This window comes from Micromys minutus (genome assembly GCF_963924665.1).
Source record: "Micromys minutus genome assembly, chromosome: 5".
NCBI classification, from domain to species: Eukaryota; Metazoa; Chordata; class Mammalia; order Rodentia; family Muridae; genus Micromys; species Micromys minutus.
The window spans coordinates 67,906,295-67,933,087 of NC_137974.1; the positions used below are offsets into that span (position 1 = coordinate 67,906,295).

The window sequence follows — 26,793 nt, forward strand, 5'->3', positions numbered from 1 at the left end:
AAGAAGACAAAAGAGCGGAAAGGAATCTCCAGTATTATTTTAAAAGAGGGAAGAATTTAAAATTAGTTTTTCAAAGCATGGTGCTTAAGAAATTTAACTCTATGCTTATCTGAAACATTAAAAAATATTAACTAGAAGGAAATATAATATATTCTCTAATCAGATTCTACTTTATATCCCCTTATTAAAACTAGTGATCATAACAATGTCTAATAAATAAATAGTACATTATACACCATAGAAAAATATTAGTGTCTACAATTTAATTTTATTAGAACAAAAACAGTGTTGATAAGCTCAGAATGATAAAACTTTTTTATTTTAATCAGTTCATAGTAATTTTAGATATTCTCGAGAGGATTACTAAAGAGTAAACTAATCTATAATCAAAGATAGTAAAGTTTGAAGCCACACAGACTTGCTAATCTATTAAAAATGAGCCAATTTTTAAAGTCCCTAGGAAACTATTAGAAGCTACGCTGACTGGCTGTGCTTCTCAAGCAACACAATAAAAACCATATTTTCCTATTTTATCAATTAAGTAACTCAAGTTTATTCTCAGTAAGTATAAGTAATATACTATAATCTTATTCTCTAATATTTTTATTTCTAAAACTGAAGTGTAGCTTACATTAGAATTTTGTTTTGTAACATTTTAAAGTAAGTAATTTGGAATAATGCTCATATTTCTTTAATAACTAACTCCCAAATTTAAGTAAGGGCTTTTTTAATGTAAAATTTTATAAAATGTAATTATAAGCCCAGAGTTATACAACACAAGTAAAAACTTTGAGATTATAAATAAATAAATTATTAAGCTAAGTTAGACTAATAAAATAAAAATAATGTTAGTACTGTCTAAACTATCTGACAAAAATTGTTTTTGTTTGAGTTACCATTTAAACACTTGGCCATCAAACATGTTTCTTGGCTTTTGAGAAAAGCTTCTCCTCACTGAAAATGTGGCTTGTGTGTCTTTTCTTTTGTGAATACTGTATGTTAGATCTAACACTGTATGCCTATGGGCATCTTCACGCTGATCCTTTAGATCACTCCACACTGATAAATGACTGTCATCTATCAAAACCAATCACTTAGCACTGCTGTGTGACTCTCCCCTGTCCACCCTAAAAAATGCTGGTGTGTGAGTGCTGCACTGGGAAAGTTCCGTGAGACCTGTCCTTGCTCCTGCACTAGCCTCACACAGAAGCTGCTTTAAAATCCATGGAATTATCCCAGGAACAGTCCGTGCTGCTGCGGCTTTACTCCCTTTTCATCAGAACAGTGACTTCCTTCAGTCTCCTTATCTGGAGAGTGCAAACAAAGTGTAAGATGTGCCTTCAGCTGGAGAGATGCTCAGGGGTTGGGAGCACTGGCTGCTCTTCCAGAGGTCCTGAGTTCACCTCCCAGAAACCACATGGTGGCTCACAGCCATCTGTAATGGGATCTGATGCCCTCTGCTGGTGTGTCTGAATCTTTTTTAAAAGACATGCAAATGTACACTCTAAAGCACAGAAAATGAAAAAAAGTCTTTCTTAATTCTAATACAGTATTTCACATGGACTCCACTTTTTTTCTCGTGAAATGCCATCATCAGACAAAGTTTACTTTTAATTTTATGCTGGTACTGTGGGCTCACACACAGCAGACAAGCACACTAGTGCTGAGTTTTGCACGCAGCCTACCTTTACATTTTGGGTCACTACTCTTCATGAATCCTCCCTTCAGGCACACAGTGCCCTTCAACAACACTGTGGTTTCAGACTTTTGTGGTCTAGTCCATAATTCTAACCAAATATCCTTGCAAACCCTTGCAAAAATATTTTGAGTATCAAGTTACACATTTAGGACATACTTCGTTTATTATCAGAGATAGGAGATGAGCTAAATTAGCTTTACTTTATAAAAGATGCTCTCATTCCTAACAGAAAGCTTCCTTTCTGTATGAGGCAATCTTATACAATCCTATACAATCTTCCTAAGGGAGACAGGTACTCTGCATACTTGAAACAGCTGGAACAAAACGGTGCTCCAGAGAACAATGACCAAAGGTCTTCCTTTCCATACCACCATATTTGCCTAAGGAGGAACGTGTAGCCAGTACAGCTCCCTACTAACTAAGAGAGCAGGCAATTGTGATTGTTATCCCCCGAGGTTCCAGACTCAAATCAACAGTTCCCCTTAGTGATGGCTGTATTCTGTCAGGTGAACAAGGGTGAACTCAACTGACACCCACCACATCCAGCCTTCTAAGGAGCAAACACTTAGTAGGGTTTTCTCAGAACTGGACTGAAGTGAGGTATCAAGGCTTTGAGATTTTTTGGAATGCTTTTAAAAATTTTCTTCCCTTATTTTTTATTTTGTGCACATGGGTGTTTTGCCTGCATGTATGTATTCACACCACATGTCTGCATTGCCTGAATAGGCCAGAAGAGATTGATAGACCTTGTGACTAGAGTTATAGTAGTGAACCACACCATGGGTGCTAGGAATAGAACGTGGAGCCTTAGGAAGAATAGCCAATACTCTTAATCAGCTAGAAATCTCCTGAGCCCCTCGTGCAATGTTTTATAACTTCAGGCACACAATTCAAACAAAAGAAATAAACAAAACTTCACATTGTATCAAATCCAAAAAATATTTAAGATAACAGCTACCATCTTAGAAAATGCATTGGTATTCTTAAAATACTTTCCTTGAGGTACAAAGAAACATATGAAGAATAATAATTAAGTAAAATTTCAAAAATTCTAAACTTAAATAAATAATAATAAAAACAACTCATTCTGTCAAGAATATTAAATGAGGTTTTTATGAGCTAGTATCTGAAAATTGAAGTTTATAAACTGGCCATGAAGTTGGGTGGTGGCAGAAACCTTTAATCCCAGCACTCAGGAGAGAGAGGCAAGGGTTTCAGTGGGCTTGAAGCCAGCCTGGTCTCAGAGTGAGTATCAGAACAACCAGAGCTACACAGAGAACCCTATCTCCAGAAACACAGGAACAATTAGATGAACAGAAGATAAATTAACCATCAAACATCTGAGAAAAACTGAAGCTTAAGTAACTTTTGAAATGTTAAAATACTGAACACTGCTTTTATTTCTTAAATTAATTTCAGAGAAGGAGAGCCCTGGGATCATTACAGCCAGCTATGCATGAAAGTGTCTGAGTGTCTGTACTGTGTAGGCTGCTGACTTGTGTGTTTCACTTACTTCCAAACACTGCAGATAATCATATTTGCTTTCTAGTATACTCTGCAATGAGCACATGACTTGTTATTTTCAAAATCTACTGACTCACTTCAATCTTAGCACCAAGAAATCATTTTCCCACATTCTAAGCAAAAGTTTCAAATTTCAAACAGTGATTATCCAAGGTAGAAAGGTCGGAGTTGAGAGAGAAAAGTGCAGTGTCTAATGCAGGAATGCCGTGGCAAAGCAGGTCATTAGCAAGAGCATGGAGAAAAGGACTAGGAGAGGTCTGGCCGCTTGTAACATACCCAGGTCTAGTTTCTGACAAGAGGGAACCTCTTCTGTTACCGTAAGGAAGTAGCTGTGCAATCCCTTGAAGGCCAGCAGCAAAGTAGCACAGAGTGTATGATGAAAATGATAGGCATGGTGGAGGAAGGGCTCCGCAATGAGGAAGGTACAGCCCTACACAGAACAGATTTGGAATACAACATGTTAGCAAGCAAACATCAAAATGAGTTAATTTGAAACCTTGACAAACTAAGAAAAAAACCAAAAAAACTCCCCAAAAAACAAAAACCCCAAAACAACCACAAGCAATCTATTGGCATTTAGTGAATCTAAAAAGTATAACAAACTCACCAGTGTCTTGCTGCTCCTGAAAATGATTTAAATGTATAAAATGTAATCCCAGCAATCTCAGTTGTGGGGTTGCTATAACCACTGATGAAGTTCTGACTTTGTTGAGATGAGGTTCCTTTGACAGCTGTTTTAGGAACTTTGCTTTTGGTCTTTAGTGGTGTCTCTCCCTTCCTATGCTAATGACTCTGACCTAACGCTCACAGCCAACATTCTTCTTCAAAGGTCTCGGTGTGTTCCTGGCAAGTCTGCTAAAGGAACATCAGGTGACCATAACATGTTTACAAAGGTCACTGGCTGTCAAAGAGCTCTCTAGTCACTAACATTTTCAAGTTAAAGGGTGATGTTCACAATACATAATTGACTAGCCAATTGGTTATGATCTTATTTAACTAGATCTTTAAGTTAGTGAACTCAAATAATTCAAAGAAATTACATTCACTCACAGATAAAATATTCAAAACATTTCTTTTAAAATAAGGGAAAAATAAAATATGACAAAAAAGTTTATACATATATTCAATGCTTACATCTGGTGATAACTGTTTTGTGTAGTTAATACCAAAGACTACACTTTCCAGAGTAGGAATCGCTGAGTCTTTGCTTTGTGCTGGTGCGTTTCTATTTAACCAAGTAGTCTTCACAGGGCGAGGAAAGCTGGGGGAACAGGCAGCACATCATTACTGTCTTATCGGTCTACTGTCATGTAGGATATTTAAAAAAATACTGCAAAGTGAAAAGCAAAGGTTTTACAACATTCTAAGTTCTACATATAGTATTCTTAAATTTTCTTTTAATAATTTGAATTTATGAAAAAACAGTACAAAGAACATTAAGAACTCTAAAGCTATATAGACACTTGAGATTGCTTCTCTCTGTGAGATACAGAGGAATAAGCCAAGGACCTCACACATACCAGGCAAGTGCACCAGCAAATTCTGAGGGCAACTCTACAGTTCACCTACTTAGCTGGTAAGTCAGATTTTTATAATTATGTATAGCCCTCATATATCACCCCTAACAGCTGTTACACCCAGATTTCTGTTAGAAATTATAGAGAGCACAGAAATAAAATCTATGGAGTTTTTTGGCTAAGTTACGATTTGAGAGTGCCAACTGCTGCCTACATTACCAAGGCTTTCTAGTTTACGAACTACAGAGCATGATGGTGTGTTACACTGATGAACATCATTCTCCCCACATGGAAGTATCAGAAAAAATAACTAACCAATGAATGTGTCATCTAAAATATTACATATTTTTAAAGTTTCATTTTCACTTATTGTACTTATGTGCACGTATAGGAAGAGGTACGTGCAAAAGAGTGCAGACACTCCCAGAGGGTCAAATCTCCCCGGTGCTGGAGTCACCTGGTAAAGGGACTGAGAATAAAACACGTGTCTTCTGAAAGGGTATTATGTACTCAAGTCCTGAGCCATCTCTGAACCCGATAGTACACAATTCCAAACTGAAATAGTATTATGGCATACTATAAAATATTAGTACAAATTCATAAAATTGTTCAAAACTTGAAAAAGCAGTAACTTTGGCATAAAATAGATGAACTGGGAAAATGAAAAAAAAAGCTAAGAATACATTCATATCCTTTACACAGAATAAGTACATTACACACATGTACAACCACACAAAACAAAATAAAAATTAAACCAAGGAGATACTAAACAATGTTGCATGATTATTTCTGTATTGCATTCTTTTCCTTAGCTAAGTAACTAAATTATAAAAATCACTCCTTAGTCCATATTTCTGTAATAAAAAATGTTATTGATAATAATGGTCCCATGTTCTTATGTTCTTTTATTATGTTAGCATAAAATGAAAGTATAACAATTATTTTACTACTTCAGTTACTTTTGTCAGAGTATGTTTTCAGCATAAAACAGAAAGCATTACATCAACAAGTAGCAGAATCTTAGCTGAACTCACCTTATTAGTGGCTGGTGTAGTGCAACCAATGATGCATGGACTGTAACGGACACCACAGAAAGGTGGAAGTAATCAAACATCACGTTGGCATGGTGATGAAGTCCTTTACAGATGCTATAGTGCAGCTTCAATGTCCGGCTGCTTATTAGTTGTAAGGCATTCAGATCGTCTGCCCTATAGAAAGCAACATATTTTCATGTAATTATGGGATATTTCACAAAGGCTAATATTTCTAAATCAGTTGTAACTATTCCTTAAAGGCTTTGTGACTTCGGCTTACAATGACAGGGAGTCTGCAAGCATCACTGTGACGCGGCAGCAGTGGGAGAACGGCCAGATCAACTCACAGCTTCCTCACAGTATACAATATGAGCTGCTTTAACTAACATGCCTTCATGTCCTTTTTTATAGCCCAATTATTAATATCAACCTTAAATTTTATTTGAAGAATACTGTTTTTTACAAAGTCAAATAAGTCCCCCAAAGTAAATCAAATTATTTTTACTGCACAAAATTTTCTTAAGTGCTGCTTAGACACTTTGAGCATTTATTAAATGCTTAGTGAGTATCTATCTCATAAGCAAACCTTCTCGTTTGGTAATGATATGGTTATTATGTAGTCTGTCATTACATTTATACACGCACACACACACAAACCCTGAAAAAAAGGTGATAAAGATTGTATCCAGATCACCTGAAAACCACACATCTATCCTAACTACCTACAGCCACTGATCAGCTACTCACGTCAGCTTACTCTACTTATGGAGTGTAAAGAGGAGCAACAGGCACTAAGTCAGGGCTGTCCTGCCATGGCTGTCAGGAGGACACCAAACATAACAGCCTTGTTTTAGATGGATACAAGCACAGTGTGACAAAGCTCAGGAAGTGGCAAGTTCAGGGTATCTGGTGCCTCAGAAATGAACAAACTAGAAACACCTGTTGAGTATCACCAGTCTTGAGCATTCCGAATATTAACAAAGTCCCACCTAAAAAACCTATAACTTATGCCATGAAAAATTCACCAATGACCAATGGAAGTCAGCTAGGTATGTTATGGTCATGTTACTATAGCAACCATACAATTTTAGAGTCTAAGAAACTATTTTATCATTTTTCACCTAATCTGATCTCACTACCCGGCATGTTCCTGGAAGAGTAGTCCCTACCTTCTCAACAGTCTTTCCCAGAAAAATAGACACATACTTTAGAATAGAAAAGAGGTTCTAAAGAGAATATGGGGTATACACAAACAGATGTTTACATGTCTGAACAGCTAGCCTACTTACGAATAGTCTCCATCTGTAAAATGTAGATCCAAGGATAACAAAAAACTTATTTCTTCAAGGGTTTCTTCAATCTAAAGAGAAATTTATAAGATGGTCGATATCTATAAAAACGTTATAAATATGTACTGAACTTTCACAGTAAGTAGATATGAAACGAAGAGATGTTTACCTTTCTTTCATCCAACAACATTTTAACTTTGAAGATCATGACATCATTTAAAACAACTTCTTCATTTTTATATAGGATCTGAAATGTTTTGCTGCAAACCAGAGCATCATGAACGGAAGCCGGAAAGGCTAATGTCATGCCTGTAGCAGATGAGAAATACAGCTGAGAGGTGAACGATGAACAGTACAAAATTTAAATACCATTTTAAAATACTATAATTTGATATCAATGCATTGTTGTTACCATTTTATATGTGTTAAAATATTTCTAAAAGCTTACTAATTTCTGATAAAAAGTGTCTAAGTACACCATAATCATCATGAAAATTTCTGTATAGACTTTTCTTTACTTGAAAGGCAAGTGAGGAAATTAAGTATTCTAGAGTGAAACTGATCTAAGACAGAAAAGGGGCAACTTGGATTTCCATTGCTGGAGTACAAAGAGATGTAGCTGGCTCTTTGCCTGTTACTGGGACAGAAGACTCCAAATCTGTGTACTTAGATTTCTTATGTTAGCTAAGGAGAACCAGACCGGGGCTACCGCTACATGAAGATAAATCATGTGATAAGAGAACTGGCTTTCACCACAAAAAATAAGGTTACTATCTAGAAAGGGGAAAAGACTAGGGATTTGAAATTATATTGAGGACAATCCAATCTTGGGGTGACCATCTCTGGCTTATAAGACTGCAAATTCCTATCTAGATGGCTGGACATGTGAATGATGGCAATGCACCCCAGTTTTATGGGAAGAAAACAACAGAAGCTTACACATGGGGCTTTACACATTCAGTTCTTCATACTTCCTACATTTTTTTCTCATTAAAGTTGTTTTAGTGAGTCTCAAAATTCTGGAACAGATACGTGGTCAAGATGTTTCTATTAAAAAGTACTGATTTTGAAAACTAGTAACTTTAAACTGCCAGCCCACCCCGAACTGGTCCACAAAACACTCTCCTTTTCTTCCGAAGGCTTTACAATGCATTGATCAATCTTTTACTATTAAACTTAAAAGGCCATTCTTCCACCACTGATTAGGACTAGGTAGGAGGTGTTAGGGATAATACTCATTTAGCCTTCTGGGCAGACTCGGTGATGACAGTCTGGGACATGTGAAGGGATGACCAATGATAAAATAAGGTATGAATCACAGGAACAAGATTTCTGCAAGACAAATTATGTGTGTACTCTGACAAGTTCCTCCCCATCGTAGGCTGGCACAGTAGTAATGCTTCATTAAGAAATGGTCATGGGACGGCAAGATGGCTCAGTGGTCAAAGCTTTTGCTTCAGAAGCCTGACCACTTGAGTTCCAATCTTGGGACCTAAGGTAGGAGAGGATTAACATCTGCAAGCTGTCCCCTAACTCCCACACATGTGCTGTGGCATGTGAGGGACTGCATGGAAACACATACTTGCAAATACCATATTATTAAAACTAGTTTTTATGATATATTTACAACTTTTCTTTAAGTTTGAAAAAGTTTAGAATATACAAAACTGAATAACTCAAAAATTCCATTCTGAATGTTTAAGAACTGAGATTTGAGAAGAACTTTCCCTTAATACAATACAGATTCTGTATAAAGCCCTCAGACAATGCAAATTAGAATGTGTTTCCTCACGAAGTAAAGGCTTTTCCTATTGCTCCTCTCATGAATTCTGTTTCTTTCACTAAAGGGCTCTTTCCCTTCCTACATGTTCCTTTGCATGTGTGTATTTGTGGTGACAGTGTGTGTACAAGGGTAAGGACCAGGTGTGTATAAGAGCTCAACTTGCTCAGAGGTGTCTTTCTTTTTTTTCATTTTTATTGGATATTCTCTGCATTTACACTTCAAATGTTATCTCCCCTCTTCCCTTCCTCTTGCTTCCATGAAGGTGCTCCCTCTTCCAACCACCCACTCCCACTTCAGTGTCTTGGCATTCCCCTACACTGGGAAAACGAGCCTTCACTGGACTAAAGGCCTCTTCTCCCATTGATGCCAGACACTGCCATCCTCTCCTGCATATGCACCTGGAGCCATGGGTCTCTCCGTGTGTTCAATGGTTAGGGTTTTAGTCCCTGGGAGCTCTGGAGGGTTTGGTTGATTGATATTGTTGTTCTTCCCCTGGGGTTACAAGCCCTTTCAGCTCCTTCAGTCCTTTCTCTAGCTCCTTCAGTGGGGTCCCTGTGTTCAGTCTGATGGTTAGCTACAAGCATCCTCAGCTGTATCTGTATGGCTCTGGCAGAGCCTGTGAGGAGACATCCATATCAGGCTCCTGTCAGCTAGTACTTCTGGCCTTCCTTCTTTTTGAATTTCATAAGGTCTATGAATTGTTTCTTGAGTGTTCCCAGATTTTTGGCCTAGTATATGCTTATCAGTGAGTGCAAACCATGTGTGTTCTTTTGTGACTGGGTTACCTCACTCAGAAGGATATTTTCTAGTTCCATCCATTTGCCTAAGATTTTCATGAAGTCACTGTTTTTTTTTTTTTTTTTTTTTTTTTTTTTTTTTTTTTTAAATAGCTGAGTAGTACTCCATTGTGTAAATGTACCACACTTTCTGTATCCATTCCTCTGTTGAAGGATATCTCGTAGGTGTCTTTCTCAGTTGCTTTTTACCTTGTTTAGGGACAGGGCCTTTCACTGAATCTAGGATTCAGCTAGACTGCTTGCCAGAAAGCCCTGGGAATTCTTTCTCCCTTGTGCTAAGTTTACAGCAAGGGCTGCCATGCCCACCCTTTTATGTGGATACTGAGATCCAAACTCAAGACTTCATGTTCGAAAGGTTGAGTACTTTTCAAAGTTAGGCCCTTCCTACACAGTGCCACCAGGACTGAGACATCCTTGCTTCTTAGCTTTCAGATAACATCTGCCTTTAAAATCACCACTGTTAATAATGTTGAGTTTCCTGTCAGACTGTATATCCCACTGACCATCTCATTCACTCTTGCAGTCATCAAGCCTCTAATTTCCTTTTTAAATTTAATTAATTTACTTTACATTCCAACTGCAGTTTCCCCTCCCCTTCCTTCTAGTCCTTCCCTCAAGATCCTGATTTCTTAAAGATTTTATTTCTTAATTCAGAATTATTCCTTCAAAACTACCTTCTATTTTTCTGCTGATGAATAGCATAATAAGTTAACCCTGGACCCCCAACTTTCTGGATGCTTTTCCTCTCTGGGTACCCGCCCCATTGCCTCCTTAGCTCCTCCTTCCTGTGGCCATTTCCTAGATTTTTACTTTTGATTGCAATTGCTCTGCACTGTAGGTTTAAAATGACTTCCTATTACAACTACACCTATTTTCCCAGCTTACCGCCTCAGGTAACATGGTGTAACAATCCTTTGGGCCCATACAGGCTCTAGCTCCTCTTCTGGTCTCCCATTTTCTTCCAAGTGCCCATTTTCCTTCTTAGCACATTTTAAATTCTGATTCATCACAATCATACCCTCTTATGTTCATACATCCAACTAAGAGAATCCAGGAACAATACAGGTACCAAGAACACCCATGTCTTTCAAGGCTGACATAAAAAACTGATCATTCCAGTCTAGCTTGGGCAACCCAATGAGATTCTTGTCTTAAAACACAGAAACAAACCAACCATCAAATACCCTATGATATATATATATATATATATATATATATATATATATATATATATATATAGAGAGAGAGAGAGAGAGAGAGAGAGAGAGTGTGTGTGTATGCTTATTATATGTTTGTGTGTTCATGTGTGAATATTTACTAGCTTTGTTTGGTATAATTGCTTGTCTATCTGAATTTTGCTACATTTAACTCTCTGCCTAACCCACATAAGCAAGATATGCCTGGGGAACAATACACAACTCTGGTTATGCTACACAGTGATGACCACGTACCTCAGGTGGGTCCTAAGTGCTGCCTGCCAATCACGCTGACTTCTGAACCCACTTCTAACTCACGTTTCTAGGTGACAATATCATAATGTATTGTCTGTCCCAAGCCTGGCCTTCTATGATAACCTTGGTTCTTACGTAATGACACAGTCATCATTATCTTTGTCGTCATCATCATCTGAGAATTTCTAGAGGCTCCTCTACTATATCTACCTACAGATGATCCTAGACAAAGTTATTGTTTGTTTACTTTCACAGCTCAAGTTCTTGGCGTTTAGTATGTTTATTTAATTCATATCCCTCCTTCTTCTCTCTCCAGTCTATTTTGTTATTGCCAGAATTTTAGATGGTCCATTTATTCTCACTTCCTGGTGTCAATACCTTTATATAATTTCTTCCTACAAAGTAATCAGGATTAATGTTTGTGAATAAAGCAAAAGTAATGGTATAGTATGTGTAAACACAGCCAAAGTAATTGACTTTAACTTGTGAGACTCTAAGCCAGAAGCATGGGGCTAAATTCCTGACACACAGAAACTGTGATAATGTGGTTTTTAAAACTAGGTTGGGTGACAAAGTTACACAGCAAGAATTAAGTCACATTCCATCTAGTCTCTGACCCATGCAAGTGTACATCAAGACCAATGAATTCTGCACCATTAAATCCAATGGGAACTTTTCAAATCTCAGTTACTCGTCAGCATCTGACACAGTTACGGTATGTCTCAGTTCTAGATAACACACTCTTGAGGTGTTCTTCTGAGAAAGTATTCCACTCACAGGCTAAGACAAATCTACTGCAGTTTCGTGGCTGCTCATAGAAGACACAAGACAAGAGAATTTGATTCCCAGCAGACAGTGGCTGCTTACCAGCTATCTCGCTTTCCTAAATCCCATGGAGTGACAGAAGGCAAGCTAAGTCACACATGATCTGAGTGTTTGGTTGCCTCAACCTTTTACCAATACTTATATGTAAACCTGTCCAATCTTGCATCAGCAGGAGACATTATTATATCAGTAAAAAAATTTACCCAGTGACTCAAATTAAGACTTTATAGCTTCCAAAGTTGTCAAAAGTTGTTTAAAGTCTATAATAGGCTTTTCTAGTATTTCTATATTTACTCAAAATATGTACAGAAACATGAAGAAGCATGAAAAGGAATTTTCAACAATACACAAAGTCAGATTATTAAGATTCTTCACAATTCATGACGTTGGGTCTCTGACTAATCCAATAACATACATCTCCAGGGAAGTAGGCAGACAGCCCACGGGCGATGTTTACTATGCAAGCATCCAGACAGCTTCGAATCCCTAGTTTCCACATAAAAGTCAGGCCTGGTAGTAGCTAGCTCTTTGTGGGACAGACAGAGGATACCCAGAACCTGCGGGTTAGCCAGGCGAGATGAATCAGAAAGCTTCTGGTTCACTGAGTGATGCTGTTCTGTTGTTTTTTGGCTTTTTTATTTTTTAAATAGAGGGAGGGAGAGAAAATGAGGAAAACATCCAGTGTCAATCTCTGTCCTACAAAATGTACATTACAGCTACAAATACTATCAAGAATTCCTTAGCACATAGTTTATCAACTTAAAACAAATCTCAAAACACTATTAGTGTTGTTCTTAGAAAAAGAAATGGATGGAACACAAACTTTTCCACCAGTAAAGAGAACATCAGTTAAAGTTTTCATAAACTTTTATTAGATTACAAAGTTCCCTACAATTTAGGGTGGAAAGATTTTTATGACAAATGGACACTAATTTGTTATGTATTTTTTCGTTTCTAAAATTAGATTTTTAAATTAGCATTTTAATCCTACATAGTTGTGGCGTACTGAGCAGCGGCATGTGAACAGTGTAAGCCGCGGTGGAGCCCAGACAGTGCGCGCTAGGAGCCTTCCCCGTCACCCAACCGTACGCCGGCGCCACTCTCTGCACACTACCACACTGCCATCTGCAAACTGGCTTAGGAACAGGTCAAAGCCTGCACATATTCCTTAAACTGTCGCATTTCTCACTCAGAAGGCAGGGACAGGCGGATCTCTGAGTCAGAGGCCAGCCTAGTCTACAGAGTAAGTTCCAGAACAGCCAGAGAAGCACTGTCTTGAAAAATCAAAAGCAAACAATTTTTACATGTAAATATTATATTGATATATAATGTATTAATATAATTATATACCATTGAACAATACATTAATATAAACAATATAGATATGTTATTTACATATATCATATACAATAATTATTCATATCTATTATTATGCTGTAATATTATATCTAATATTACCCTGATATTTTTAGATTACAGTAGTTTTTGAGATTACAAGAACTTTATTTATACCATTTTTATCCTATATACCCACTTTGTCCTGTGTTCTTCTAACTTCCTCTAAATTTCTTAATTTCTTCTTTAATTATTATTGTGATTGATACATTGCATACATACATACAGACAGACAGACAGACAGACACACACACACATACACACAAAATTTGGCCTTAGTTCTCTCCAAATTTCATTACTATAAAGTAACTATTCTATTTAAGAAATTCAATACTAAAAAGCAGTTAGCTTAGTTAGCCCTTTTGAATTTATATAAACTATACTGTCATCTGCAAAAGTATTTCATAAACCAAAGTTTGAGGTTTTTGCAATGGCAACCTTGAGTGGTAACAAACAGCAGAAATATCCACCTGTCAGATTTAGGGAAATTTGGAGAGGAGTACCAAGTCTGTTTTGAAATTGTTGGTGCTTTACTACCTGTTTCTTGACATTTTGGTTGTGAGCCTAGTCTTTAACAGCTGAACCGTCTCTCCAGCCCCCTCCCGTTTCTTGAGGGTGGGCTTACAGAAGGCTTTATCATGACGGCTGGTATATATGTGAGAGACATGCTAGGCAAGAAGTATTTTGTTTTCCCATTTTAAGTAACAAAAGCAATTTTCTATGTGTGTAATCATAATAGGTTCCCTGAATATTTTACTAGTGTTTGAAAGATAAACTCCTATAAAGTATAATTCATCCAATGTAACAGAAACACCATGTTAGTATCTACAGTGTGATTTAAAAGGATAACTCTAACAATTTTAATTTCCAGTAGCTTTTAAATATCAGAAAACGGCCTGTGCTCAGCCTAACGGTAGGTATGGTGTATTATTATTTTTATAATGCTTTGAAAACTATACTACCAGGTTTTTATGATGCTTTAGAATTTCTTACTAACCATCTCAATTCCTTATATTTTTGGTTATGAGCCTAGCTTTAACGGCTGAGCCATTTCTCCAAACCCCTCTCGCTTCCTAACTAATGGAATAAACACACAGACAAGTTGACTACCTTCTAGCTTATACATGGACATAATGATATACTGGGAATGAGACTCAAGACTAAAGGCAAAATTCTGTTTCTTATCCATAAGGATGGAGATCACTGTATACAGCGTTTCAGTGTACCTCTATAGCTCAGCATGGTGACACACAGCTGACATTCCAGTATGCAAGCGGTGGAGTCCCACGAATGCAGAATTCAAAACCACACTGTAAAATTTCATCATGTAGCAAACAGTCCATTAGCTTTAAGTCAAGTATGTGTGGACTTTTATTGCACACCCCTTTAAACCTCAACTTATATGACACATTTTTCATGTGTTTTTAAGAAACCAAGTTAAGCCTGTTCTATTGGTTTCTTAAAAGGGAAATCATTGCAATCCTATTTGCTAACTCATGCTTATAAGAGTCAAGTCTTTATAAAAATGTTATCACTGACCAATATGCTACTAAAAATTCGTAATTTTTACCTTGAAAATATTTCTTGACTTACCTGTTGCGTGTAACAAACTGGCTTCTACTCTGTGAGGAATTCTTGGTGGTATTTTCATTGATGCACGTATTTGGTAAAAACTAAAAACACAATAAATAAGTTATTTTAAAATATATGTTCTCATCTTTACATTTATATCTATTAAAATAAAATTCTGGCCCAATTCTACCTGTTTGTGTAGTTCTAACAGTTGTAACTTTTCCCATGCCCACGTATGAAATATTATCACAGCATGAAATCAAAAGAGAAATCTGGCGCTTGGAAGGATGAATAGAAAACAACACACAAACACAGCAGCAGTGACTGTGATCCTAACCTATGGAATTAGAAAGTCACCTAAGAACTTCATCATGTAATCTATTTTTCTTAAAAAGATAATGAAATTGGGCTGGCAAACTTGCTGCCACTCCTGATTTCAAAAGTTAAGTTCAAGTTACAACCTTCATGGAAGGATAGAACTGACTCACTCATATACAAGATACACACACACACACACACACACACACACACTCAAAGAAAATAAAATGTTCCTGACTGTGAATTTGAGAAAGGCATCAGATTAATTTAAAATATCTTCTTAAACTTGGCTCTACACATGCCTTCAGTTCTAGTGTGAGGAAACCTGGAAGCTGGGGCAGAGAGAGTTTAAGCTTGAGGCCAGCTGGGCTTTGTAAGGCCGTTTCAGAAAAACAAAACAATGGAAACCCTTCCTATGATAAGCTAGTACGGGTACTATGTATTCAGCTGGGGGAGAGAAATCAACAGTCTGATCCGGCTGTGAGCCCTGAAAGCATCGATGGTGACTTACAGACATCTCCTGTAAGTAGCCAGGATCCCATAGTGAACAGGAAGGCACTCGTGGAGATCCACCTCTTGCTAACAGTTACTGGCAACTGATGCTTGTGGAAGAGGGAGAGCATCAGTTTCCCCAGGGGAGGAAACCTGACAGGTTGCCCATGTTCTAATGGAATAGAAGCAAATATACAGTTTGGCCTTAGCAATACACTGCGGGCAAGGAGTGGACTAGTGGATTAAAAAAGCAGATGAAGCTGAGACAAAGTGGTAGTGGGAGAGGCAGAGGAGGAGTTAGAGAGAGAGGAGGGGGACTGATCAAGGCACACTGTTCACATTCATGAAATAAATCAATTTTAAAACTAATTAATTAAAATATGTATTTGTTTCATTGTTCAAGAATTCAACTGTTTTTAAGGTAGGAACTACTTTATACATTTTTACTTTTTTGTTTTAATATATTTTATCAGTCACTGTCATCATTTTAAATTAGATAAAAGCTATAAAATAAAAAAATGTGTACCAACCCAAGATTTCCCCAAGTGAGGCAAACATTACAGCATGAGGATAATCTTGGTATAGTGCCATATACCTTCAATCCCAGAACTCAGGAGGCAGAGAGGCAGAGGCAAGTCTAAGTTCCAGGCTTGGTCTATCTAGTGAGTTTCATGAAAGCCAAGGATGTAAAATGAAACCTTCCCTCTCCCTCCCCTCATAAAAAACAAACAAACAAACAAACAATCAGAAAAAAGAAAAGGGGGTAACACTGGGATCATGCTCTCAGTGACCACAGAAAACGAAAGCTTCGTTCACTTATGAATGTCCTTCTTAAGCAACAGAATCGTTATTGGTCTTTCAGTAGTATTTCAGATGCATTTCCTTATGTATATAAGTGACATGCAGAAGGGAGAGGGCATGTGTTCACATCACTGAGGCAGAATGAATCATAGAAAATGGAAGTGTAAAGCGCCCTGAATGGACACAGGGAAGTCCATGGAGCTAGAGTAGTAGGATTAGTAATATTATAAAGTCTGCAGGCAAGCAGAGGCAGCTGAGAACAAAACCAAACCAGAAGAAACCAAAAAGCAAAGTTTTCAGGAGCTCTTCAACCTCCCATGTAAAGAACATGGATAAATATTAAGTGAAATATTGTATATTTTAAGCATAAGTAAAAAAAGCGTATTAAGACTAAACAAATACTAGGTGGTATTTTATTTTAAACCACTGAAGCAGTACTATTTATTAAGTGTCTAACCATAATCTTGCATTTTACAATTTACACAAAAATGAGCATTTGCTATATTCTGGCTAGGAAACAAATACAAACAAACAAACAAACAAAACCCCACAAGTCTAAAATACATAATCACCCCACCCCCAATCACCACCACAAATGACAAGTATATAAAAAAAACAGGATTGGAAAGGCTGTGTAGCAAAAGGACAATGGCTGCTGGGAATACACACAAGTAGAGCCATCATGAAGAACAAAACAGCAACTACACAAAAACTAGAACAACATGATCATATGATCCAGTGACTGAGATTCCTGTGTGAGCCCATACTGTAGTATTACAACAGTCAAGAAGTAAGCTAGCTGTGTATCCATGAGGGACACAGGAAATTAGAGTGCATAAATGAACTGTATACAGTTTTAAAAGGGAAATGCTGTCTGTCATCTGAAGTAACATAAATGAACCACAAAGGTATTTTGCTATGTGAAATAATCCATGCACAGCAACTTTTACCTCAACTTAGTTACGTGTGAAATCTAAAACCTATGAAAGTGGTGTGTAGAATGCTAGTGAGACCTGAGATGTAGAGAGAGAGTGTGTGTGTGTGTGTGTGTGTGTGTGTGTGTGTGTGTGTGTGTGTGTAGGGGTGATGGGTCAGGGAGGGTTTGGGAAGATGAAGTGTGTTGGTCAAAGAATACAAAACTTCAATTATAAAAGAAAATTAAGTCTCCATGAGATTGTATAGGATGGGAACTACATTTAATAATGTATTGCATATTTCAAAATTTCAAAGGAATCTTAAATATTGTTACCACAGAACTGTATGGTGTAAAATTGTTTAAAACAAGGAGCAGGAGGCAGTAATGACTCAGTGGCTTAAGCTGGCTTGCTATTAAGCCTGATGGCCTGACTTCAAAGCTGGAGACCACAGGAGGGAAGGGAGAACTGAGCCCTGCAGGCTGTCCTCAGGTCTCTGTGTGCACGCTCTAACACGTGTCCCACAGGCAGGCAGATACCACATCATAAAAATACCACCAAATAAAATGACACTAAATAAAGTGTATGTGCCATTAAAAAATGTTAGTACATTTATTTGTGTGTGTGTGTGTGTGTGTGTGTGTGTGTGTGTGTGTGTGAGTTCACGCTCCTGTACACCTCTGGCCAATTCTAAGTGCCAAGAGGTCTCTTTGAATGGCTTCTTTCTCTCTTGGATTCTTGCCTACTCCGTGACAACAACACGTAGGATGAAAATCTGTAAAGAAAGCTGTGTCTGCCAAATTGAGGCCATTCCACATCAGATAGTACTCAGCCCAGCTGTCAGGTGACTGCACTGATGAATGAACCCAGCAAACATTAGTCAAGCTAAAAGAGCTTAACAGATTATTTAGCTAATGCAGCTTTAGGAGCAGAGACACATGTTTGATGCAGTGCTACTGTAAGCTCTGTGCTTGTTATTAGCTGTTTATAGATATATTACCATAACAATAAAAAATACACAAATCAATACCTAGGATCGGTACCCGCTATAACAAAATTTTAAAACACATGACTTTATGAACAATTTAAATGTCAATTATAAGAATTAGAAAAATAATGAAGAAACTACAGATTAGAAAAATTATAACTCTTGTTAATGGGATGCTAAAATATGTTGTTTATAAGAACTTAGAAAGAAATTAGACAATGCCCTTAGAAACTTTTGGAGATGAAAAAGCAATCCTAAATGGTTTCTACTAGCTAAGCACTGTAAGATGGAACAGGAGAGAAAGAGCTGAAGAAAGAATTAGTCACTTTACATCAAGATCCAGGGACTACAGAGGGACTAAGACTTGGGTTTGGAAAATAAAAATGTTTTGTTTCTGATCTCCTAAAAGATATTCAATATAAGATGACTCAAAGATTATATCAAGAATATAATATACATTTTCCTTCAAAATTCACTGAAAGATTTAAGGTAGGCTGCAAGTAGGCATTCTTAGATTGACAAAATGCTTTTTAGGAAGTTTTGAGGCATGACCCCACAGAACTCTGATGCCCAAGTGGTGTAGTGATTACACACAGAGCAAGCTTGTTTCAAAAACAACTACAGCTATGGGCTTTCAAAGTATGGACTAGGCCATGGCTGCATCAGACACAAATGTCTGGCCCATACGGTGAGTCCAAAAGGCCAGCAGCAGCCTGGAGTCCTGGCTATGTTGTGAAACTTTCTTGACCAGAAAACTACAGTGGAAGAAACGGCATGCCAACTCAAGGGGCCTTGTACGGTGGGTAAGTTCTTTTTGGCTTCTGTTGTAAAACCAAGTCAGACTAGCCTGCCGATGCGAGAGGCCACACAGCACACTGGAGAAGTAAAGCATGGCAGCTACTTTCATTAAAAACACAACATGGCGAAATCAAGCCAAATCCTCTGAAAAACAAACTCCTTAAAGCTCGACAATCTCTTTATACTTAGCTAGTTATCAAACACCCACCACTGTGAGGATAGGTGAGACCTAGACTCGGTGCAGAGGATCTAAATTCTATACAAAGACTTGTAGCCTTGACTTCGGTCATGAACCATTCAATACAACTCTGCCACCTTAATTTCACCATCCCTTTGCCCTTGCAAGCAGGCTGATCTTAAATCAAATTTCCAAAGAAAAGATATGAAAGACTTCCTGCCCTATATCCATCCAAAGGGACATAAAAACAAACAACTCTATAACCCTGAAAAAGTGTGGATCTTAAACCTACATTCCACAAAATACAACAGTTCTTCAAAAAATGAGAATCTTTTAAAACATGTGACTTTTTCCTTAAGTCTGAACTTCAATAAAAAATGAACTCCTAAGGAAGTGAAGAAAATCAGAAACCTGCGGCCCAGTATCGTCTTCCCAGGAAAGGATCCACTGGTCAAACTGCCTGACAACTGATCTACACATCTTCTATAAATGGTTAAGCTGCCACAGGAACAGTCTTTTTTCCCTTACTGTTGGGCTAGTTCCTTTTACCTGCTTTGGTTCCTTACTGGTTTTGGAATACAGGAAGTAGGTCAGCAGGTTACGGACCCAGCACTGGACAGCACAGCATCTGTAGATGCCCTGGAAGTGTTTGCTATGCTAATTTCTTTTTGCCTTCTTTTTCCTTTGAGAAGTATTTCCTGTGTAGTGCAGGCTAGCCTGAAACAGTCACATAACCCAGACTAGCCTTTTGTGCTCGCTTCCCAAGTGCTAGGAATTACATATGTGAACACTATTCTAGGCACACTTCTATTTCTTCCACGCAACCATCACTTTTAACTATGTGGTGGTTTGCCTGAGGACAGCCTCCATAGCATCATATTTTTAAAAATCTCAGTCCTCAGTGGTGAACCATTTAGAAAGACTTAGGAGGTATGTTGCTGGGACAGGCTTTGAGGCTTCAAAAGGCAGGGACCAATTTCTACCCTCTCTTTGCTTCAACCCGAGGATCAAGATGTGTGCTCAGCAATTTCCGCTGCCATGCCTTTGCTCTGTCACCACAGACTCTGGGTCTCTGAAACTATAAGACCCAAATTAAATGGTCGCTTTTCTAAGTAGCCAACACACCACATTAACAAGTGCTTGTAGTAATAGTAATAACAGTTCTATTCGCACTGGGCAATGACTCACTGAATCCTAAACCCACACTATCAACTCATCTCCAGACACTAAAGGCTATCAGAAAAAGCTCTGCTTTTCCATGACTTTTCTTCTAGAATTCTAAATACCCTTCAAAATAACACATTCATGTGGTGGTACAGACCCTTAAAAATCCCAGCACTCGGGAGACTGATGAAACAAGAACTGTTATGAATTTAAGGCCAGCCAGGACTACGTAGCAAGATCCTATCTCAAAAATTACAAAATAAATTAACTGAATAAATAATATCTTCATATTTCTAAGACTTGGCTCTTTCATTGTACCCTTTGCCTATTCAAGTCTTATCTGAATTTTAATTCAGTCTCTCACATAGAATAAACAGACAGGAAAAAAGGAAGGGACACAAACAGAGGAAGAAGTCCCTCACCCACCCTCTGCTCTAGTTGGCTTTTCCTGTTCAAAGTCAATAAACTTCAGTATAAAGCCAAAATTGCCATAGAGATAATGCCAGTTTTCCTAAGACCGTTCCAAAAAAAAAAAAAAAAAAAAACCACCAAGCAGGCTAGAGAGACGGCTCCATAGTTGAGGGTGGTAGCGCTCTTGCAGGGAACCCAAATTCAGTGTCAGGCGGCCACAACTACCTGTAACTTCAGTTCCAGGGAATCTGAAGCCATCTTGTGGCCTCTATGGGCCCTGAATGTACATGCACAAACTTACAGACAGACAGCCAGACACACACACACACACACACACACACACACACACACACACACACACACACACACACACCCCTTAAACAACAAAACACCCGTGATTACTCAGGGCAAGGGCAAGGAAACACTGAAGCCTTCCGTCTTAGCACTTCTCTCATACCACTGACCCTAAGCATGGTCCTTGAAAACCACCTGAAATTTTCATTTACAAAAGGAAATTCCTTAAGACAACAAAAACTGAATGAGCTCATATAGTGCTTAAGCTAAATCTGAAGCCTTACTTAGTCTTTAACCATGCTGTCGTTATGTGCTTCCACATGTAACTGAGACAGACGCGGGAACAGCACTGAAATGAGGCCCTGGAGAAGCTCACATCAGGTCTTGGATACGGACTGTGATGCTCCTTAACAGTATATTCTCCCTTGCCTTAGTAAACTTTACCCTGGCTCACCATGACATACTTTTCTGCAAAGCATCAAGGAGCTGGCTTACCCTGAAGGAGCTCTTTAAGTGGGGAAGAAAATTTCTCAGGCTGCACGGTAGTGTTGGGCTGTTTTCCTATTGCTGTTAATATCACTGTAATGACTTTACTAACAGAAAAATGTCCTGCTTGGTTCCTACTGAATCTTTGTTATATGCTTTGTATTTCTACTTAGCTGTTGCTTTGTGCATAACTCTCCTCCACTATATGACACTCCTTTCAACAGTAAAAAAGAGATAACACATTCTCATTAAAGCACCCCCTCAGTGATCAATACAAAGTCTCAAATACATATTAAATATATTCAGCATTATCACTAAATCCATGTGCATAATCTACAAATATCTAGTTATATGAAATTACTTAGACTATAATCACCCGAATATAACTCACTATATATATATATATATATATATATATATATATATATATATATATATATATATATATATATATATATATATGCTGGAATAAAGCCTGTAATTAAATTCTTACTATAAAATGCATACCCTCTTTGGAATAAATCCACATTGTAGAACTTGTTTAGCTCCACGGAAAACTCTACCATTGCTTGAACTTCAGTCATTTTTAATTTATACCCAGAGGACAAATCTGGTAACAGCACCTTTAAGAAGGGGAGAGGTCATGAGAAGCACAACAGAAATGCCAATTTATAAGCCTAGCTTAGCTTAATCCAACTAAACAGGACCAGATGCAGAGATTGCAAAGTAGCAGTGCTGCTTTTACCAAAGACGTGTTGGTCATCAAGCTTTTCTAACATTTGTTTCCCCCATGACATCCATATAACCCATGAGTGGATATTTTTGGTAAAAGAAGAAAATATTTCTTAAAGAACAGGCACTGTAGGTTGATGCCAAGGCGATACATGATTGGACAGTAGAGAGTGAGGCGGGACTTCCATATTTTCTAATCTACTTATTTCAGATCAGCTTCTGAAGAACATTTAAGCCAGTAAGTGTAAATGACATTTTAAATGTAACTATTATCCGGTGGGCATGTTGCAGTTTAAAAAGCCACCCAGTTAGTGGATTGGTGTTTCAGTGGTTTCTATCTTCACTATTCAGAGAGGTAACAAATATCCATACCAAAAGCACTTATTTTGAAGTGCAAGTTAGAGAAGATAAATGTTTGGAGATAATCCTCCACTGATTTGTTACTAAGGCAGGGATACTAATAGGTTTTGTTCCAGGCTATCAATTCATGGACATCTTAAAAGCCAGCAACAGTGTCTCCTTATTCTATACAATAAAGCCTTCCAAAGCAGAAAACAGGTGGGTTGACTGTGCATTATCAAGGTTTCAGGATCCTTTGATGGAGGATTCCTCTTCTATACTATACTTGGTTTCTATGCGATGTTCCATGGCACTCTAGAGGACTGTTGTGAGTATAACCCATCTTTGTGTCTGATTGTTCAGTCCAGTGTCTTCTGCCAACATTATGGCACCATAGCAAGCAAACCCATTAGCAAGCATAGTAAAATCCCCAAGCAGCCACAGCTCTTACTTCCCTTAACCTCAGCAAGTATTCTAACCTATGATGAAGTAGGTGCAAAAGAAATGACACATGCTTACCTCTGCTGATCAAATCTTCATTTTACATTATTAAATAATGAACCTTGTATTTCCAGTTACTGATTCCTGTTGTTAAAAATATGTTGTGCCCCCTATAAGAAAGAAACAATAAAATCTCAAATAAAACCACAGATACAAAATCTATCTTTAAAATACTTATGTTTCATTACTTAACGTTCACAATTTACATGCTCCTCGAGGCTTGGGGATATATTATACCTTCATCATTAACTATTCGGTATTTCTATTAAGGATTCACATATGTAGACTACACAATACAATATAGAGTACTTTCTTAGTTCAGAGGTTCAGAAACACTTCTCAGTGAACACCTAAAACCCTGGAGACCTATCATTAGTTTTAAGAGAGAATTCTTCATTTAAAATAAGTGAGTATCGAAATTTCATGTATCTCATACAGACATGTATGCATAAAATACACTATTTAAAATAATAATAAAACATTACCCAAGTTGCTGTAGTTTTTCTTACAGTTCAAATATTTAGATGAAAAAAAATCTTCTGACTTGAATGTAACTGTGTTAGGTTTCAATGAGGACCATGTTTGTTCTTCACTGTTTTTCTTCTGTCATGATGTAGACTGTGCCAAGTCCTAAGGTTACTACTTTAGTCACCTCATCAATTATAGTAAGGATTAATATAGATAAATCAATGTATCTTTAGATAAGAGACTCCCCTTCTATAGAAATGAGGTCAGTTCTGGGTACCACTGGGCTCAGTAATCACAAGAAAAGCAGGAAACACATACAGTACAGTACAGTACAAAGATACCGTAAGTCTTTAGGACTTCAGTCCCAAAAAGTTGTCTTCCTTTACTCTTCCTCTCCTTCAAGCATAGACAGAACCCATTTCACAGAAAACAGGAATAGGCCTACTACAGGGATAAGAGATAAACTCTGATATCCTTTAAGCTCTTTTCATTTTGGGATCCCTGTTATAGTAAGTGGGCTTTTCTTATGTCAAGAATTGGGAAGTAGGTACAGTTTTAATAGAACCTTAAAACATATCAATCAATAGTTACCAGAAGTAGGGTATATTTGCAACAAAATCTTAAGATACATGACATTACCAGGCAACAAGGACACATACTACAAAATACTGATAAAGTCTCTTACATAGAGCCAACAACTGATAAAAATGTCTATCTCCAGAACTAGTATCCCTTTAAATGCAGAGCCCTAGAAAGGTAGCTGAGAAGATTCACAACACCGGTTCTGTTGGTATCTCTCTTTGGCTGCTTTGCAAGCAAAGATGGAAGGAAACAGAACGGCAGAAACTGGGGACTTGCACTCCAATATACAAAATCAGGATTAGTACCTTTCTCGAGGGAATTCTAAAGATTCTTGACAAAACAAGTTAATATCAGTTAAGGGTGTAGCCATCCTACAAATTGCCTGTTATTGCATATGGTTTAAATACAATGGCCACTTAAATGAGAGATAAAGTTGAATCTCACTAAAATAAGGTTATTAAAATGAAGAAAGTGTATAGAAAGGGCAAGCATATGAGCCACATCCACAAAAGTTTAGTGAGTCACTCTAACAGTAAATAAAATAGAAGCCCCCCCCCCCCCCCACGAAATCCTATTTAAAGAAATAGCCTGTAAAAGCCTGCGACTTTGTAACCTGGAAGCTATAGAATCTGCTATAGTAGGAAGTTATACGCAGTATGATAGCTGTATCTTTCAAGGCAGGCAAACTTTCAGTGTGAGCGTTAATGTGGCTGTAAGGAGGTTAACACAAGGAAGGAGTATCCAGGCAGCAATGGGCGGGCTCCTAATTTGATGAACATAGGTGTTCCCATATGAAGTCAGAACTGCAGCATTCCTGCACTGCCAGGACATGGTAACCCCACCATTCCTGTCCAGCCCAGCACTGCTGCAGCTACAAAGTGTTTCCCACTGTTTGTTTTTCCACTGGGAGTCAGCTTACTATTCTATTGCTGATTTCACTGGAGAGTGTAGGAGGGACAGGGTGGAGCAGGCAGGTGTTTTATTCTAGGCATCTGGACTTGCAGAGCTCTCAGTGACCTAGGATTAATGCAACACACAGACGGTTCTTTCTTCTTGGTTTTTGGTTTTACTTTATAGGAAGGCAGGTCATGTTTTTGATAGGTGATGTCATACTTAATTCCTTTCTATTCTCAAGCACAGTTGATGGCCCTGAAGTCCTTGTGTTCTTTTTTCTCTGGAGCTTTCTTCCATTCAGTTATGGACATGACCATGCCTTTACGTTCTCTTGGGTTAGACTCAACTAGGCCTGCCCTGGTCACATGTGCTTCAGCCACACCCTATTGTCCCTAAGCACTTATGTCCCTTTAAAATATTGACAACTTTACCCACTACCTTTTGAAAACTAGGTTGCTGCATAGCCCAGGTTGGTCCTGAATTCTCAATCTTTACTTCTTCCTCTAAATAATGTGATTATAAACATGAGCTATCAAACCAGCCTTATTACCCTTTCTTACATCTTAAATATAAACTTCTGTAAAAGTGGGATGTTCTGGTTACTTTATTTACTGCTTCATACTCATATGGCCGGACACATGGAAGAAACTCAAATTTTAATTTTAGAGACTATTTGAGATATTAACATTAAATATTTCATAAACAGAAATCACTATTTTCTCCTATCTAATGTAATCCAATCTGGAGGAAGGCACTGTGGTGTGGATGTGTTTAAAGCAGGCACTGATGAGAGTGCTCCTTGATTAGTGTTTGTTCTCACAACTCCCCCCTGCTCCGGTTCCTGTACCTATGGTGCTTTTCCTCATATTGTTGCTGTCTCCTTGTCTTAAATCCTTTCCTTTTCATTGAGCAATCTTAAAGGGAAATATATATGTACTAACATAAATGAGGCTTATAAAGTCACTGTGACTGTGACTGCCACTCTCAAAAGCACAGGTGCTCTTACTTTTATGAATTGTTTAGAGAAAAAAAAATAACAAAAGACCTAAGGAAAATGTAAAGGGCTTAAAGAAGAAAGAAAAATGAGGACTCTCAGGGTTAGTGACACAGACTAGTCTTTTCCCATCTATGAAAAGCTGTCTGCCCCATCGATCTTGCTGGTTCTCTGCAAAAGGAATCAGACACTGTCCATGATTGCTCAAAATACTCAAGAGGAAGCTGGAAGACTTTTTCCCCTAAAGGTGAAATCTTACCTTTAAAAATCTTACTTTTAAATGCTGTTAACTCATTAAAAATCAAGATAAAAAACTTGTGCACTGTAAACCAAATTCAAAATACGCAAATTCTTTCAATGGACTAACATTGATTTCTAATTCATACAGATTTTTACACCACTCACACACACACAAAAATTCTGGTTTGTCCTTTCTCAAGAACTAACCAAACTGTGAGAAAAGACTCTTCCCTTGTACCACACTTACACACAGGGCATTCTCCAGTGCAAGTACATTTCTGCAGTCATAAGCCATGAGTCTCTCAGCCTTTTC

At 37.8% G+C, this 26,793-nt stretch overlaps 1 protein-coding gene across 9 annotated transcripts in view; it reads right to left on the reverse strand.

The window, feature by feature from the left end:
* Nucleotides 1-26,793, reverse strand: part of FAM135A (family with sequence similarity 135 member A) — a 68,755-nt gene that overhangs the window by 33,304 nt on the left and 8,658 nt on the right. For 4 of the 9 annotated variants that reach the window (XM_080916957.1, XM_080916955.1, XM_080916956.1 and 1 more), the window contains exons 1-8: nucleotides 23,321-23,414; nucleotides 22,238-22,353; nucleotides 14,908-14,987; nucleotides 7,233-7,372; nucleotides 7,064-7,134; nucleotides 5,775-5,948; nucleotides 4,358-4,484; nucleotides 3,500-3,653 (exon numbers count right to left, since the gene is read on the reverse strand). In XM_080916957.1, the coding sequence (XP_080773083.1) occupies nucleotides 3,500-3,653; nucleotides 4,358-4,484; nucleotides 5,775-5,948; nucleotides 7,064-7,134; nucleotides 7,233-7,372; nucleotides 14,908-14,987; nucleotides 22,238-22,314 (823 nt within the window). In that variant the 5' untranslated portion in view covers nucleotides 22,315-22,353; nucleotides 23,321-23,414. Of the gene's footprint in view, nucleotides 1-3,499; nucleotides 3,654-3,830; nucleotides 3,972-4,357; nucleotides 4,485-5,774; nucleotides 5,949-7,063; nucleotides 7,135-7,232; nucleotides 7,373-14,907; nucleotides 14,988-22,237; nucleotides 22,354-23,320; nucleotides 23,415-26,793 lie in introns of those variants that run through there. The other 5 variants (XM_080916954.1, XM_080916962.1, XM_080916959.1 and 2 more) reach the window with 3 other exon arrangements.